Source organism: Salminus brasiliensis, chromosome 2 (assembly GCF_030463535.1).
Source record: "Salminus brasiliensis chromosome 2, fSalBra1.hap2, whole genome shotgun sequence".
In the NCBI taxonomy this organism is placed as follows: Eukaryota; Metazoa; Chordata; class Actinopteri; order Characiformes; family Bryconidae; genus Salminus; species Salminus brasiliensis.
This window is the reverse complement of record NC_132879.1, coordinates 2,479,216-2,493,987: the sequence shown is the minus strand read 5'-3', so window position 1 is coordinate 2,493,987 and position 14,772 is coordinate 2,479,216. Positions and strand designations below refer to the sequence as shown.

The following is a 14,772-nucleotide window of genomic DNA, read 5'->3' as shown; positions in this document are numbered from 1 at the left end:
AAGCAAGAACAGTCCTCAGAGGATCCAGCGAAGTTGCCTTCAGCTCCATCTGACAGAGAGATGAAGCAGAAGCTGCTGTGGAGAAGCTTTACACTATCATATCAAATAGTAAAAAGCTGCAAAAACAGCTTTCAGCACGATTAGCACAGACCATCCAGCGCACTGTTACATCGGAATGTAACCCACGTCATGTGTTTCTCCTTATCTCCACAAGGATTTTTCCATTTTTCCTTTTGAAACATTCCCCAGTTTCATTTCACATCTTCTCCCATGCTTTCATTCAGGTCCTGCAGCTGGTCCAGAAAAAGAGCGCACACATGCGTGTCGTATATGAAGAGATAATTCAGTCTTTTTTTGCACCTTTTATTTTATGTCTCTTCTGGAGTCATTAAAGCTTGCTATGTTTGAACGTTCGGCCAATCTGTAAAAAAATATATCTAAAAAAAATTAATTATATATTGTAATAAAAATGCATTATATATTTAAAAAAATCATAGAATGAGGTAGAATAAAAGTACTATTATAATGTATTTCTAGTTAAATAAAGAATATCAATAAAAAGTAACAAACTATACATAATACTGTTATTATTTATTAAATAATAAAGAAACCTAGAAATATACAGATTAATCTGTTTTAATGAATCTGTAAAGTCTATTTAAAAACATCATAAATTCAGGAGGTGTAAATAGATTCCATACAGGTATACTCGCTTTATTGAATAATGTCAGGAGTATATTTGCTACAAGAATATACATCCAGGTGTTGATTGTCTCTATACATTACATTCAGGGAGTGTTTACTGACTATATACAATAAATTCAGGAAGTGTATACTGACTATATAATAAATTCAGGGAGTGTATACTGACTATATAATAAATTCAGGGAGTGTTTACTGACTCTACACATTAAATTCAGGGAGTGTATACTGACTATATACATTAAATTCAGGGAGTGTTTACTGACTCTATATAATAAATTCAGGGAGTGTATACTGACTCTATACAATAAATTCAGGGAGTGTTTACTGACTCTATACATTAAATTCAGGGAGTGTATACTAACTCTATATAATAAATTCAGGGAGTGTATACTGACTATATAATAAATTCAGGGAGTGTTTACTGACTCTACACATTAAATTCAGGGAGTGTATACTGACTATATACATTAAATTCAGGGAGTGTTTACTGACTCTATATAATAAATTCAGGGAGTGTATACTGACTCTATACAATAAATTCAGGGAGTGTTTACTGACTCTATACATTAAATTCAGGGAGTGTATACTAACTCTATATAATAAATTCAGGGAGTGTATACTGACTCTATATAATAATTTTAGGGAGTGTATACTGAGTCTATATAAGAAATTCAGGGAGTGTTTACTGACTCTATATAAGAAATTCAGGGAGTGTTTACTGACTCTATATAAGAAATTCAGGGAGTGTATACTGACTCTATACAATAAATTCAGGGAGTGTTTACTGACTCTATATAAGAAATTCAGGGAGTGTATACTGACTCTATACAATAAATTCAGGGAGTGTTTACTGACTCTATATAATAAATTCAGGGAGTGTATACTGACTCTATACAATAAATTCAGGGAGTGTATACTGACTCTATATAATAAATTCAGGGAGTGTATACTGCCTATATACAATAAATTCAGGGAGTGTATACTGACTCTATATAATAAATTCAGGGAGTGTTTACTGACTCTACACATTAAATTCAGGGAGTGTATACTGACTATATACAATAAATTCAGCGAGTGTTTACTGACTCTACACATTAAATTCAGGGAGTGTATACTGACTATATACAATAAATTCAGGGAGTGTTTACTGACTATATACAATAAATTTGGGAAGTGTATACTAACTCTATATAATAAATTCAGGGAGTGTATACTGACTCTATATAATAATTTTAGGGAGTGTATACTGAGTCTATACAATAAATTCAGGGAGTGTTTACTGACTCTATATAATAAATTCAGGGAGTGTATACTGACTATATACAATAAATTCAGGGAGTGTTTACTGACTCTATACAATAATTTTAGGAAGTGTATACTGAGTCTATATAATAAATTCAGGGAGTGTTTACTGACTCTATATAATAATTTTAGGAAGTGTATACTGACTCTATACAATAAATTCAGGGAGTGTTTACTGACTCTATATAATAAATTCAGGGAGTGTATACTGACTATATACAATAAATTCAGGGAGTGTTTACTGACTCTATATAATAAATTCAGGGAGTGTATACTGACTATATACAATAAATTCAGGGAGTGTTTACTGACTCTATATAATAAATTCAGGGAGTGTATACTGACTATATACAATAAATTCAGGGAGTGTTTACTGACTCTATACATTAAATTCAGGAAGTGTATAATGACTATATACAATAAATTCAGGGAGTGTATACTGACTATATATAATAAATTCAGGGAGTGTATACTAACTCTATATAATAATTTTAGGGAGTGTATACTAACTCTATATAATAAATTCAGGGAGTGTATACTAACTCTATATAATAAATTCAGGGAGTGTATACTGACTCTATATAATAATTTTAGGGAGTGTATACTAACTCTATATAATAAATTCAGGGAGTGTATACTAACTCTATATAATAAATTCAGGGAGTGTATACTGACTCTATATAATAAATTCAGGGAGTGTATACTGACTCTATATAATAAATTCAGGGAGTGTATACTGACTCTATATAAGAAATTCAGGGAGTGTATACTAACTCTATATAATAAATTCAGGGAGTGTATACTGACTCTATATAAGAAATTCAGGGAGTGTATACTGACTATATACAATAATTTCAGGGAGTGTATACTGACTCTATATAAGAAATTCAGGGAGTGTATACTGACTCTATATAAGAAATTCAGGGAGTGTATACTGACTCTATATAATGAGAAGAAGGTGCAAAAAATGACAGAAGATCCTTCGGAAGCGCAGCCCTGAAAACTGAAATCAAAAGACAAGCAAACGTGTAAAAATAAAGCCAGAGTCTGCTGCTCTAACAGACTGCGCCGAACTTAAGGGCTTCTGCAGATCAGGCTGAGGGGAAATCTGGGGGAGCGCATCTGAAGCTTCAGCTGTAGCCATGCTCCTGCAGCCGGCACACATTCCTCCACTGCACTAGGGGGTGCTAGCCTAAGAACGTACCATGCAGGCCGAAGACGCCGGCCCGGTAAAGAGGGGCCTCGGACAGGTCGGTGAGGCTATGGGAGCGTTCAGGAGCGGGACCCACGTACGCCAGCCTAGCCCGAGGTAAGGTAGCGGAGGTGGGGCCTTCCTCCACTGTTACAAAGAAAACACCCTCAACGACCACACATGAGGAAGAGTCACTGACACGGGTGCAATCTGTGACCTCACCCCCATTCAGTTCCAGTTCCAAGCAGTTGCTAGGCTGTTGCTACGTGATTACTAGAGTTGTTGCTGTTATTGCTAGGTGGTTGCTATAGTGTTGTGTATGGTGATACGAGTTTTGTATGGTCAGGTTGCTGTTATGGTGTTGCTGGGTGGTTGCTATGTTGACTGCTGAGGTGTTGCTAAGTGGTTTCTATGGGGTTACTAGGAGGTTGTAATCGTGTTACTAAGTGGTCAATAAAGGCTTGCTAAGTGGTTACTATGGTATTCCAGCTACTACTACTTAGTGGCTGGAATACTGGCTACTATAGTGTTACTAGATGTTTACTAAGGTGCAATTTGTTTTTGCTAGGTGGATGCTACTAAGTGGTCACTATGGGTTTGTTAGGTGGTTGCTATGGTATCTCAGATGGCTACTACAGTGTTACTAGGTGTTTCCTAGGGTGCAAGTATTTTTATTGCTTTTGCTAGGTGTTTGCTAGGGTGTTACTAAGTGGTCACTATAAGTTTGCTAGGTGGTTGCTATGGTATCCCAAATGGCTACTATAGTGTTACTCTATGTGTAATAGGGGACAACTGTTTTCGTTTTTGCTAGATGGTTGCTATGGTGTTACTAAGTGGTCACTACAGGGTTTCTATGTGGCTGCTATGGTATCCCAGATGGCTACTATAGCGTTACTCTATGTGTTTACTATGGTGCAGGGTGTGGTCAGTGAAGTATTGCTAGGTGGTTACAATGGACCTGCCATGGTACTCCAGATGGTTACTATGGTGTTACTATGTGAATAAAAGAGTGAAACCTTTTTTTGCTAGCCTGTGGCTATGATGTTGCTAAGTGGTTGCCAAGGGTTGCTTGGTGGTTGCTATGGTGTCGCTAAGTGGCTGCATGGGCTTGCCATGGTGTTTCAGGTGGTTGCTAGGGTGTTGCTCAGTGGGAGCCAGGTGGTTGCTATGGTGCTTCTGGAGTCCTGCATTGTCTGTGTAAGTGTAGTAAAACATCCCCAATACAGGCGCACAGTCACGTTCGCTGCGGGACAAAGCCGGCGTAACCAAACCATAATAATTAAGACACCTAAGCTGTTCACCATCTGCACATTAACACATTACACCCCTGTGGAGTGTGCGGTGTGTATGTGTGCGGTGTGTGTGTGTGCGGTGTGTGTGTGTGTGTGTGTGTGTACACACTTTCTATATTTCTATCCTTCACACCTCCCCAGTTCCACCCCCTCTTCCACTGACACTGTACCAACAATTACCTCCCATAATTTCCCTGTGCATAACTGTCTTAAGGTGATGTGATATTATTCAATTATATAATAACATGTTCCAGCTGAAGCACAGCGTGTAATTGCTAAGTAAGTTTTGACGTCTGTATCCGTAGTAACATTTCCCTCATGATCACAGGGTCAGTTTCCATGGTAACACTTCCAAACGCATCATTCACGTCTCTTATTAGACTCGCTCTTGGTGACTTTGAGCTCGGCTCTCTTTGAGAGCATCATTTGTGCATTTGTCTAAATGACGCATCATCATTATTATTATCATTATTATTATTATTATTATTATTATTATTATTATATAACCAAGAATTATTATAATAATGTAATTTATGAAATAGTAGAATTAATTATTTGTTTCCCTCATTTTGTGGAGTATTTGAGCAGTAAAATACCCTGTAATGTTGTAAATTGAAATTTTAACCTCAATGTAAAACTAGGGGTGGCACAATACCTCATTTTGTCATGTCCGATACTAATACTGTAACTTTGAGTATCTGCTGATACCGATACCAATGCAATACATGCATATACTGAACTACTTGTTAGCTACATCATCCTTATAACTCTCCTAACTCGTGTTTGCTAGGTAGTTGCTATGGCATCCAAGAGGTGGTTGCTAGGTGGTTGCTATGTGCTTGCCATAAAATCCCAGATGAAAAGCAACTTGGAGTACCTGCTGATACCGATACCAATGCAATGTGTGCATATACTAAATTACTTGTTAGCTACATTGTCCTTGTAACTCTTGTAACTCTCGTAACTCTCATAACTCGTGGTTGCTAGGTAGTTCCTATAGTATTCCAGATGGTTGCTAGGTGGTTGGCCATAAAATCCCAGATGGATAGCAATGATACCAATGCAATACCTTCTTCCCCTACACCCCAAGGTCAAAGGATTTCTCAAAAGTAGTCAAAAGATATTTAACTACAAATTATTATTTATTTGACAATATTTACATAATATTAGATTAGTATTTTAATATTATTAGGTAGTATTTACATAATATTAGATTAGTATTTTAATATTTTTAGATAGTATTTAGATAATATTACAATAGTATTTTAATATTTTTAGATAGAATTTAGATAATATTACAGTAGTATTTTAATATTTTTAGATAGTATTTAGATAATATTAGTTTAGTGTTTTAATATTTTTAGATAGAATTTAGATAATATTAGATTAGTATTTTAATATTATTAGATAGTATTTAGATAATATTAGTTTAGTATTTTAATATTATTAGATAGTATTTAGATAATATTACAGTAGTATTTTAATATTTTAGATAGTATTTAGATAATATTACAGTAGTATTTTAATATTATTAGATAGTATTTAGACAATATTAGAGTAGTATTTTAATATTTTTAGATAGTATTTAGATAATATTACAGTAGTATTTTAATATTTTAGATAGTATTTAGATAATATTACAGTAGTATTTTAATATTATTAGATAGTATTTAGACAATATTAGAGTAGTATTTTAATATTTTTAGATAGTATTTAGATAATATTACAGTAGTATTTTAATATTTTTAGATAGTATTTAGAGGAGACAGTCCCTCAACCCAGATGTTATGATAGATACTTTCAAATGATCTAAATGTCTTAATTTGAGATGTAAATATTAACAGAATTGAGATATTTGTATGAATCTGAAGTTTCGGTTTATTTATAGCTTTAACCATGCATTTACGTGACAGTTTAGATTAATTAACTAATTAATGAAACTTTTTTTTCATTAAAAAATGAAAACCCCAAAAGGCTTTTATTCTATATTTGTCGCTATCACTCAAAAAAATTTATCTGCAAAACAGCAGCTTCACATGAGAAGGAAAAAAAAACCTTCTTAACATTTAATGGAAGTCAAAGCAAAAATATTTTATCATTATTTATTTGTTTTGGAGCATTTCTAACGATCCATTCATCATGAAATTATATAAAAAATATACAGTGTAAAGAAGAGCTGGTGACAGAAACAATATTTAAATATATATTTCTGATACCATCATACAGTTAGCTCCATGCTAACTGGCATGCTATCAGTATTTAATTACATGTAAGCTGCATTAGCCTCAACACACATATCTCGCCTAACTTGTTGTTGTAGGTAATTGCTATGGGGTTGCCATGGTATTCCAGATGCTGGGTGTTGGCTCCATGCTAACTGGCATGCTAATAATATTCTATTACTTGTTAATAATGAAGTTGCTAGAGGTTGCTATGGTATCCGTGGTGATTGCTAGGGGGTTGCTATAGCCTTACCAGGGTATCTCAGAGGGTAAACATGCAGTAAGCACCATGCCTGTTGGCTTACATATACTGAATTACTTGTTAGCTACATCATCCTCGTAACTCTGGTAACTCTTATAATTCTCGTAACTTGTGGTTGCTAGGTAGTTGCTATGGTACCCCAGACAGTTGCTAGGTGCTTGCTACGGGCTTGCCATAATATCCCGGATGGGATGGATAGCATGCATGCAGTTAGTACCATGCTAACTGGTGTGCTAATAATATCTTATTAGGTGGCTGCTTTGGTATCCCTGGTGGTTGCTAGGTGGTTGCTAAAGTGATGCTCGGTGGTTGCTATGGGCTTGGTTCTCCAGTGTAACTAAAGACGCAAAGTTCAGACACCAAAGATGACTTAACCGATGGACTGCACGGGGGTACGATGGAAGGACGGTGTACTTTCCACTACTTGTTCTTATAAAAAATAATGAATGTTATTAATAATTAATATATTAATATAAAATTAATTCGCTTATGTAGATTAGAGTGTATCATAATGGATGAATAAGGGTAGCTCAGAGTACCTCTGTAAATACCGGGCAGGGGTAGAGGCATCTGCTGCTGCTGAAGTCTCCGCTTGGCCTCCAGAACTGGATTTTCAAACTGCGTCCGCCGGTTTATGTGACTACAGTCACACACACACAGACAGAGAGACAGACAGACAGACAGACAGACAGAGAGACAGAGAGACAGACAGACAGAGAGACAGACAGACAGAGAGAGATTCCTTTAGTTCTGATGATTTGTGTCATCTACACTATAGATGCAAATGTTTGCATGCATTCAGCTACCTTAAGTCATACCCACTCCTGACCCAGATGTGCAAATGCACACACACACACACACACACACACACACACACACACAGCTCATCTAGTGTCTGCATTGAGCAGTGGAGCAGTGGACGAACTGTTTTCTCTGGAATGATGGTGGTGGTGGTGGAGCTCCATCAGTACTTTTGGATGGGATGAGTTGGAGAGTTCTGGATGAGGTGGGGTGGTGATCAATAATGCTCTTGCTGCTGGATGCAATCAAATCCTCACAGCAATGCTCCAGCTCCAAACTCTAGTAGAAAGCCTAACTTCTTCTCTGGACAGTAGAGACAGTTACTCCAACAAAAGCAGGATCTGCTCTTTTTGATACCCTTGATTTCAGAAGAAACTATGAACGAGCAGGTGTCCGAATACTTTTGTCCATTTAGTGTACCTGTAAACCACCATTCCAATCTTATTTACAGTTGATCCAATTAGATCTGAGTGTTCGGACAATGATTACAGAGATGTGGCCTGTGCCTGTTGCAGCCTCGGCTTTCTGTTCTTGGCTGAAAGAATTGGAGCCCCAAGATGGTCTTTAGCTGTTGTAGCTTCATCCTCCTTTATTCCACCATTCTGAGGAAGTATGTGTTTTATATACTATGGTGTCCAAGTCACAGCATTCCCCACCAATCACCATCATTTTCCATCTAACAGCTTAATTCCGAAATAAACACCATCACTCTCCACCAAACACCATCACTCTCAATCAAACACCATCATTCTCCATTAAACACCATAATTTTCCATCAAACACCATCATTCTCCACCAAACACCATCATTCTCTATTAAACACCATCACTCTCCACCAAACACCATTACTCTCCACCAAACACCATCACTCTCAATCAAACACCATTTTCCATCAAACACCATCATTCTCCACCAAACACCATCATTCTCTATTAAACACCATCATTCTCCACCAAACACCACCACTCTCCATTAAACACTATCACTCTCCACCAAACACTATCACTCTCCACCAAACACCATCACTCTTCATTAAACACCATCACTCTCCACCAAACACCATCACACTCCATTAAACTCCATCACTCTCCACCAAACACCATCACTCTCCATTAAACACCATCACTCTCCATTAAACACCATCATTCTCTATTAAACACCATCACTCTCCATTAAACACCATCATTCTCCACCAAACACCATCATTCTCTATTAAACACCATCATTCTCCACCAAATGCTGCTCATTGTTCATGAGTGCTGTGTGGAAGCTGCTAACATTTTGGAACACCATCACCATGAAGGGGTGTACCTGGACAGGGGTCAGCACTGAAACTCTGTACTGAGTGTAAATAGTTCTGGATGAATGGACCAATAGAAATGCTCCAAATTCCTTGGAATAAAATGATGTTACAGTGACGTCCATCGAACATTAAGAAGGTTTTTTACTTCTTCTGTGAAACTGCTACTTTGGAGATACGTGTTTTTCATTGGTCATGTGGTTATGGTCTGTTCCTCCATGGACCACTGTCTAACTGCTGTCTAACTGCTGTCTAACTGCTGTCTAACTGCTGTCTAACTGAGATTCCAGACCTTCAGGTGCAGCACTACTGACCTCATCTGTAAGTGGTCCTAATGTTTAGGCTCATCAGAGTCTACAGAAGTACAGTTCTCATTTCCTCATTACCTGATTATCTGTCTCTGTCTCTCTCTCTCTCTGTCTCTCTCTCTCTCCCTCTCTGTCTCTCTCTCTGTCTCTGTCTCTGTGTCTCTCTCCCTCTCTGTCTCTCTGTCTCTCTCTCTGTCTCTCTGTCTCTGTGTCTCTGTCTCTCTGTGTCTCTCTCTCTCTCTCTTTCTCTCTCTCTCTCTCCCTCTCTGTCTCTGTCTCTCTGTCTCTCCCTCTCTGTGTCTCTCTCTCTCCCTCTCTGTCTCTGTCTCTCTGTCTCTCCCTCTCTGTGTCTCTCTCTCTGTCTTCCTCTGTCTCTCTCTCTTTCTCTCTCTCTCTCCCTCTCTGTCTCTGCCTCTCTGTCTCTCTCTCTCTCTCTGTCTGTCTCCCTCTCTGTCTCTGTCTCTCTCTCTCTGTCTCTCTGTGTCTCTCTCTCTCTGTCACTCTGTCTCTCTCTGTCTCTCTCCCTCTCTGTCTCTCTCTCTCTCCCTCTCTGTCTCTCTCTTTGTCTCTCTCTCTCCCTCTCTGTCTCTGTGTCTCCTCTCTCTGTCTCTCTGTGTCTCTCTGTCTCTGTCTCTCTTTTTCTCTCTCTCTCTGTCTCTCTCTCTCTCCCTCTCCCTCTCTGTCTCTGTCTCTCTCTCTCTGTGTCTCTCTCTCTCTCTCTCTCTGTCTCTCTGTGTCTCTCTCTCTCTGTCTCTCTGTCTCTCTCTGTCTCTCTCCCTCTCTGTCTCTCTCTTTGTCTCTCTCTCTCCCTCTCCCTCTCTGTCTCTGTGTCTCTCTCTCTGTCTAGTACATAATAAACAGCTTCATACAGTATGTGCTGATTGCACAGCTCCTGTGTTATGGGTTATGGCTGTAGGACAGAGCTGTACAGTGAATCGCAGTGATTTAAGAGCAGCTCTATCAGCCTCCCACTCCTCAGCTCAGCAAACTGTGAGATCGAGGAGAGCTGAGAGGTTTTTTATAAAAAAGCCGCCATTAATTTCACTCTGACTCACGCTAAACACAGCGTGCACTGACCCATTAAAACACCATCACTCTCCATTAAACACCATCATCCTCCATCAAACACCATCACTCTCCATTAAACACCATCATCCTCCATCAATCACCATCATTCTCCATAAAACACTACCATCCTCCATCAATCACCATCACTCTCCATTAAACACCATCGTCTCCACCAAACACCATCATCCTCCATCAAACACCATCACTCTCCATTAAACACCATCATCCTCCATCAAACACCATCACTCTCCATTAAACACCATCATCCTCCATCAATCACCATCATTCTCCATAAAAACACTACCATCCTCTATCAATCACCATTATTCTCCATAAAACACTACCATCCTCCATCAATCACCATCACTCTCCATCAAACACCATCGCCTCCACCAAACACAATCATTCTCCATCAAACACCATCGCTCTCCATCAAACACCATCACTCTCCATCAAACACCATCACTCCATCAAACACCATCATTCTATATCACATACCATCACTCTCCATGAAACACAATTATTCTCCATTACATACATCCTTCTCCCAGAATTAAACACCATCATTCTCCATCAAACACTATCATTCTCCATCAAACACCATCAATCACCATTAAATACCACCACTCTCCATAAAACACTACCATCATTCTCCCTCAAACACCATCATTCTACATCAAACATCATCATTCTCCATCAAACACCATGCTTCTCCATCAAACATCATCATTCCTCATCAAACACCATCAATCTCCATTAAATACCACCACTCTCCATAAAACACTACCATCATTCTCCCTCAAACACTACCATCATTCTCCCTCAAACACCATCATTCTCCATCAAACACCATCATTCCTCATCAAACACCATCATTCTTCATCAAACACCATCAATCTCCATTAAATACCACCACTCTCCATAAAACACTACCCATCCTCTATCAAACACCATCATTCTCCATCAAACACCATCAATCTCCATTAAATACCACCACTCTCCATAAAACACTACCATCCCCTATCAATCACCATCATTCCTCATCAAACACCATAATTCTACATCAAACACCATCCTTCTCCCTCACACACCATCATTCTCCATCACATACCATGATTCTCCATCACATACCATCAAACACCATCATTCCCCATCAAACACCATAATTCTACATCAAATACCATCCTTCTCCCTCAAACACCATCATTCTCCATTAAAACACCATCAATCCTCATCAAACACCATAATTCTACATCAAACACCTCAGTCTCCATTAAATACCACCTCTCCATAAAACACTACCATCCTCTATCAAACACCATCATTCCCATCAAACACCATCCTTCTTCATCAAACACCATAATTCTACATCAAACACCATAATTCCTCATCAAACACCATCCTTCTTCCTCAAACACCATCCTTCTTCCTCAAACACCATCATTCTCCATCAAACACCATCATTCTCCACCAATCTACATAACCCTCTAAAAAACCACCATAACTGTATCTAAACACAGTCCTTCTCCAGTCATCACCCTCCCTCTCGGTCAGCAGTTCAGCAGTGCTGCTGGACTGTGCGGAGGTCAGCCTAATATACGACGCTATTGGAATCGCTGGTTAATGCACCAGGCTTCCTAGACCAGGCTTCAGGGGCCATGAAAAAGTCTTGTAATTTAACGTCCGGGCACATGAAGTTTTATTACTGCTGACGGAACCCAGCTCTTGAATGGTTCTTGGCCTGGATGTGCGGTTCTGGGATAAACCCGTTAACTGGTGCAGGGCTGGAGATGATCTGCAGGTCATTCCCACCCACACATCTCCTTTACAACAGCAGCGCTCTGATGAACTGACCATTCAGACGATGCTCTTCAGGGGACCCGTTTTTGGCACCTTTATTTTTAAGAGTGCAGAAATGCAGAGCGAGAGAGAGAGAGAGAGAGAGAGAGAGAGAGAGAGAGAGTGAAGGAGTGAGAGAGAGAGAGAGAGTGAGAGAGAGTGAAGGAGTGAGGGGGGTGAACCAGTGAAAGAGACAGAGTGTGTGTAGCTGCACAGCATGGCACCAACGCTGCATTGCTGGCTCGTGGCCACTGTTCCCCCTCTGTCCTGGGATACGAAAGTAGCAAGCCAAGCTATAAATAGTCCCACCTCACTCTGAACTGCTCATTAAGCAAGAAAAAGAATGGCACACACACACACACACACACACACACACACATATATATATATATATATATATATATAATATATATATATATATATATATACAGTATATTAACACATACACACACACACACGCACTGAACTGAATAAGATGCAAAGCCGAGCAGCTGCTGCCGGCCCACAGCATCGGCCTGGATGCAGTAATGAAGTCAATTAATTCAAAAACAAACAAACAAAAAAACGTCGCTGTTACGCTAAAACCTTGTATCTCCAAAACAGCAGCTTTACAGGAGAAGGAAAAAACCTTCTTGAGTTTCAATGGAGGTCAATTCAAAAATATTTTATTCCCAGTCATTTGGAGCATTTTCATTTGTCCATTAATCATGAAATTCTGAACAATATAAAGAACAACTGCCAGATTCACATTATGGAGAAAAGTGGAAAAACGATAAAAAAAAAAAAATATGTGGACGCCACTATTCTAAGGAATGCATACACGGACGTGCAAATGCACACACACAGCTTGTCTAAGCCCTGTAGAGAAGACGTACTGCCAATAGAATTGGACTCTCTGGAGCAGATAAACATTATGACCCTATTGGCACCATGCTGCTTGCCTAATGCCAGGCATAGTGGGCTAGAGGGGTGTATAAAGCCCCCCAGCATGGAGCTGTGGAGCAGTGGAAGAGCCGTGTTCTCTGGAATGATGATGGTGGTGGAGCTCCATCCAGTACTTTTAGATAGGATGAGTTGGGGAGGAGTTGGGGATGATGAGGTGGGGTGGTGATCATCATCATCCAACATCCTGACCTCATTAACGCTCTTGTCGCTGAATGCAATCAAATCCTCACAGCAGTGCTCCTCCAAAATCTAGTAGAAAGTCTTCCTCCCTGGACTGGATCAGCTCTTTTTAATAGCCCTGATTTCAGAAAAAGGTTGCTATGTGCTTGCTATGTTTTTGTGTGGTTGCTAGGTGATTGTTAAAGTGTTACTAGGTGGTTGCTATGGGCTTGCCATGGAATCGCAGATGTTAAACATGCAGTTAGCATCATGTTAGCTGGCATGTTAGAAGTATTTAATTACTTGTTAACTACATTAGCCTCGTAATTCTCTTAACACATGGTTGCTGTGGGTTTCCAGATGGGTGCTATGGAATCCCAGGTGGTTGTTAGGTGGTTGCTAAAGTGTTGCTAGGTGGTTGCTAAGGGCTTGCCGTAGAATCGTAGAGAGCAAACATGCAGTTAGCTGGCATGTTAATAATATTATCAAGTACTTGTTAAGTACATTAGCTTTGTAACTCTCATAACTGTCATAACTCTCACAGTTGTCAGGGCTTGCTAGGTGGTTGTTATGATACCGGGTGGTTGCTAGGTAGTTGCTATGGACTTGCCATGGAATAATGCAGCAGACAAGCATGCTGTTAGAACCGTGTTAGCTGGCATGTTAATAATATTCAACTACATTAGCCTTGTAACTCTTTGAACTCGTGGTTGCTAGGTGGTTGCTATGGCATTGGGTGGTTGCTAGGTGATTATTAAAGTGTTGCTAGGTGGTTGCTATGGGCTTGCCATGGAATTGCAGCTAGCAAGCATGCAGTTGGCACTGTGTTAGCTGGCATGTCAATAATATTCAAGTACTTGTTACTACATTAGCCTAGTAACTCTTTGAACTTATGGTTGCTAGGTGGATGCTATGGCATCAGGTGGTTGCTAGGCGATTATTAAAGTGTTTCTTAGTGGTTGCTATGGGCTTGCCATGAAATAAAGCAGCTGGCAAGCATGCTGTTAGAACCGTGATGGCTGGCATGTTAATAATATTCAAGTACTTTAGGGTTAACTACATTAGCCTTGTAAATCGTGGTTGCTAGGTGGTTGCTATGGCATCTGGTGTTTGCTAGGTGATTATTAAAGTGTTATTATTAAATTCTTGCCATGGAATAACGCAGCTGGCAAGCATGCTGTTAGAACCGTGATGGCTGGCATGTTAATAGTATTAAATTACTGGTTAGCTTCATTGGCCGCGCAGCTCTTTTAACTCTGGGTTGCCGGGGGTTTCTAGGTGGGTGCTATGGTATCCCAGGTGGTTGTTTGGAAAACAGCTGTCAGATCCACAAGGTTTTGGCATGGCAGCGATGAGATAGCAGTGTGAAGAGCCACT

General features: G+C 39.4%; 1 protein-coding gene across 1 annotated transcript in view; it reads right to left on the bottom strand.

Annotated features, from left to right (window-relative positions):
* The window catches only part of magi2a (membrane associated guanylate kinase, WW and PDZ domain containing 2a), a 110,037-nt gene that overhangs the window by 85,541 nt on the left and 9,724 nt on the right, over positions 1 to 14,772 (bottom strand). The window contains 1 exon segment of the mRNA XM_072674068.1: positions 7,515 to 7,615. Coding sequence (XP_072530169.1) covers positions 7,515 to 7,615 — 101 coding nt within the window.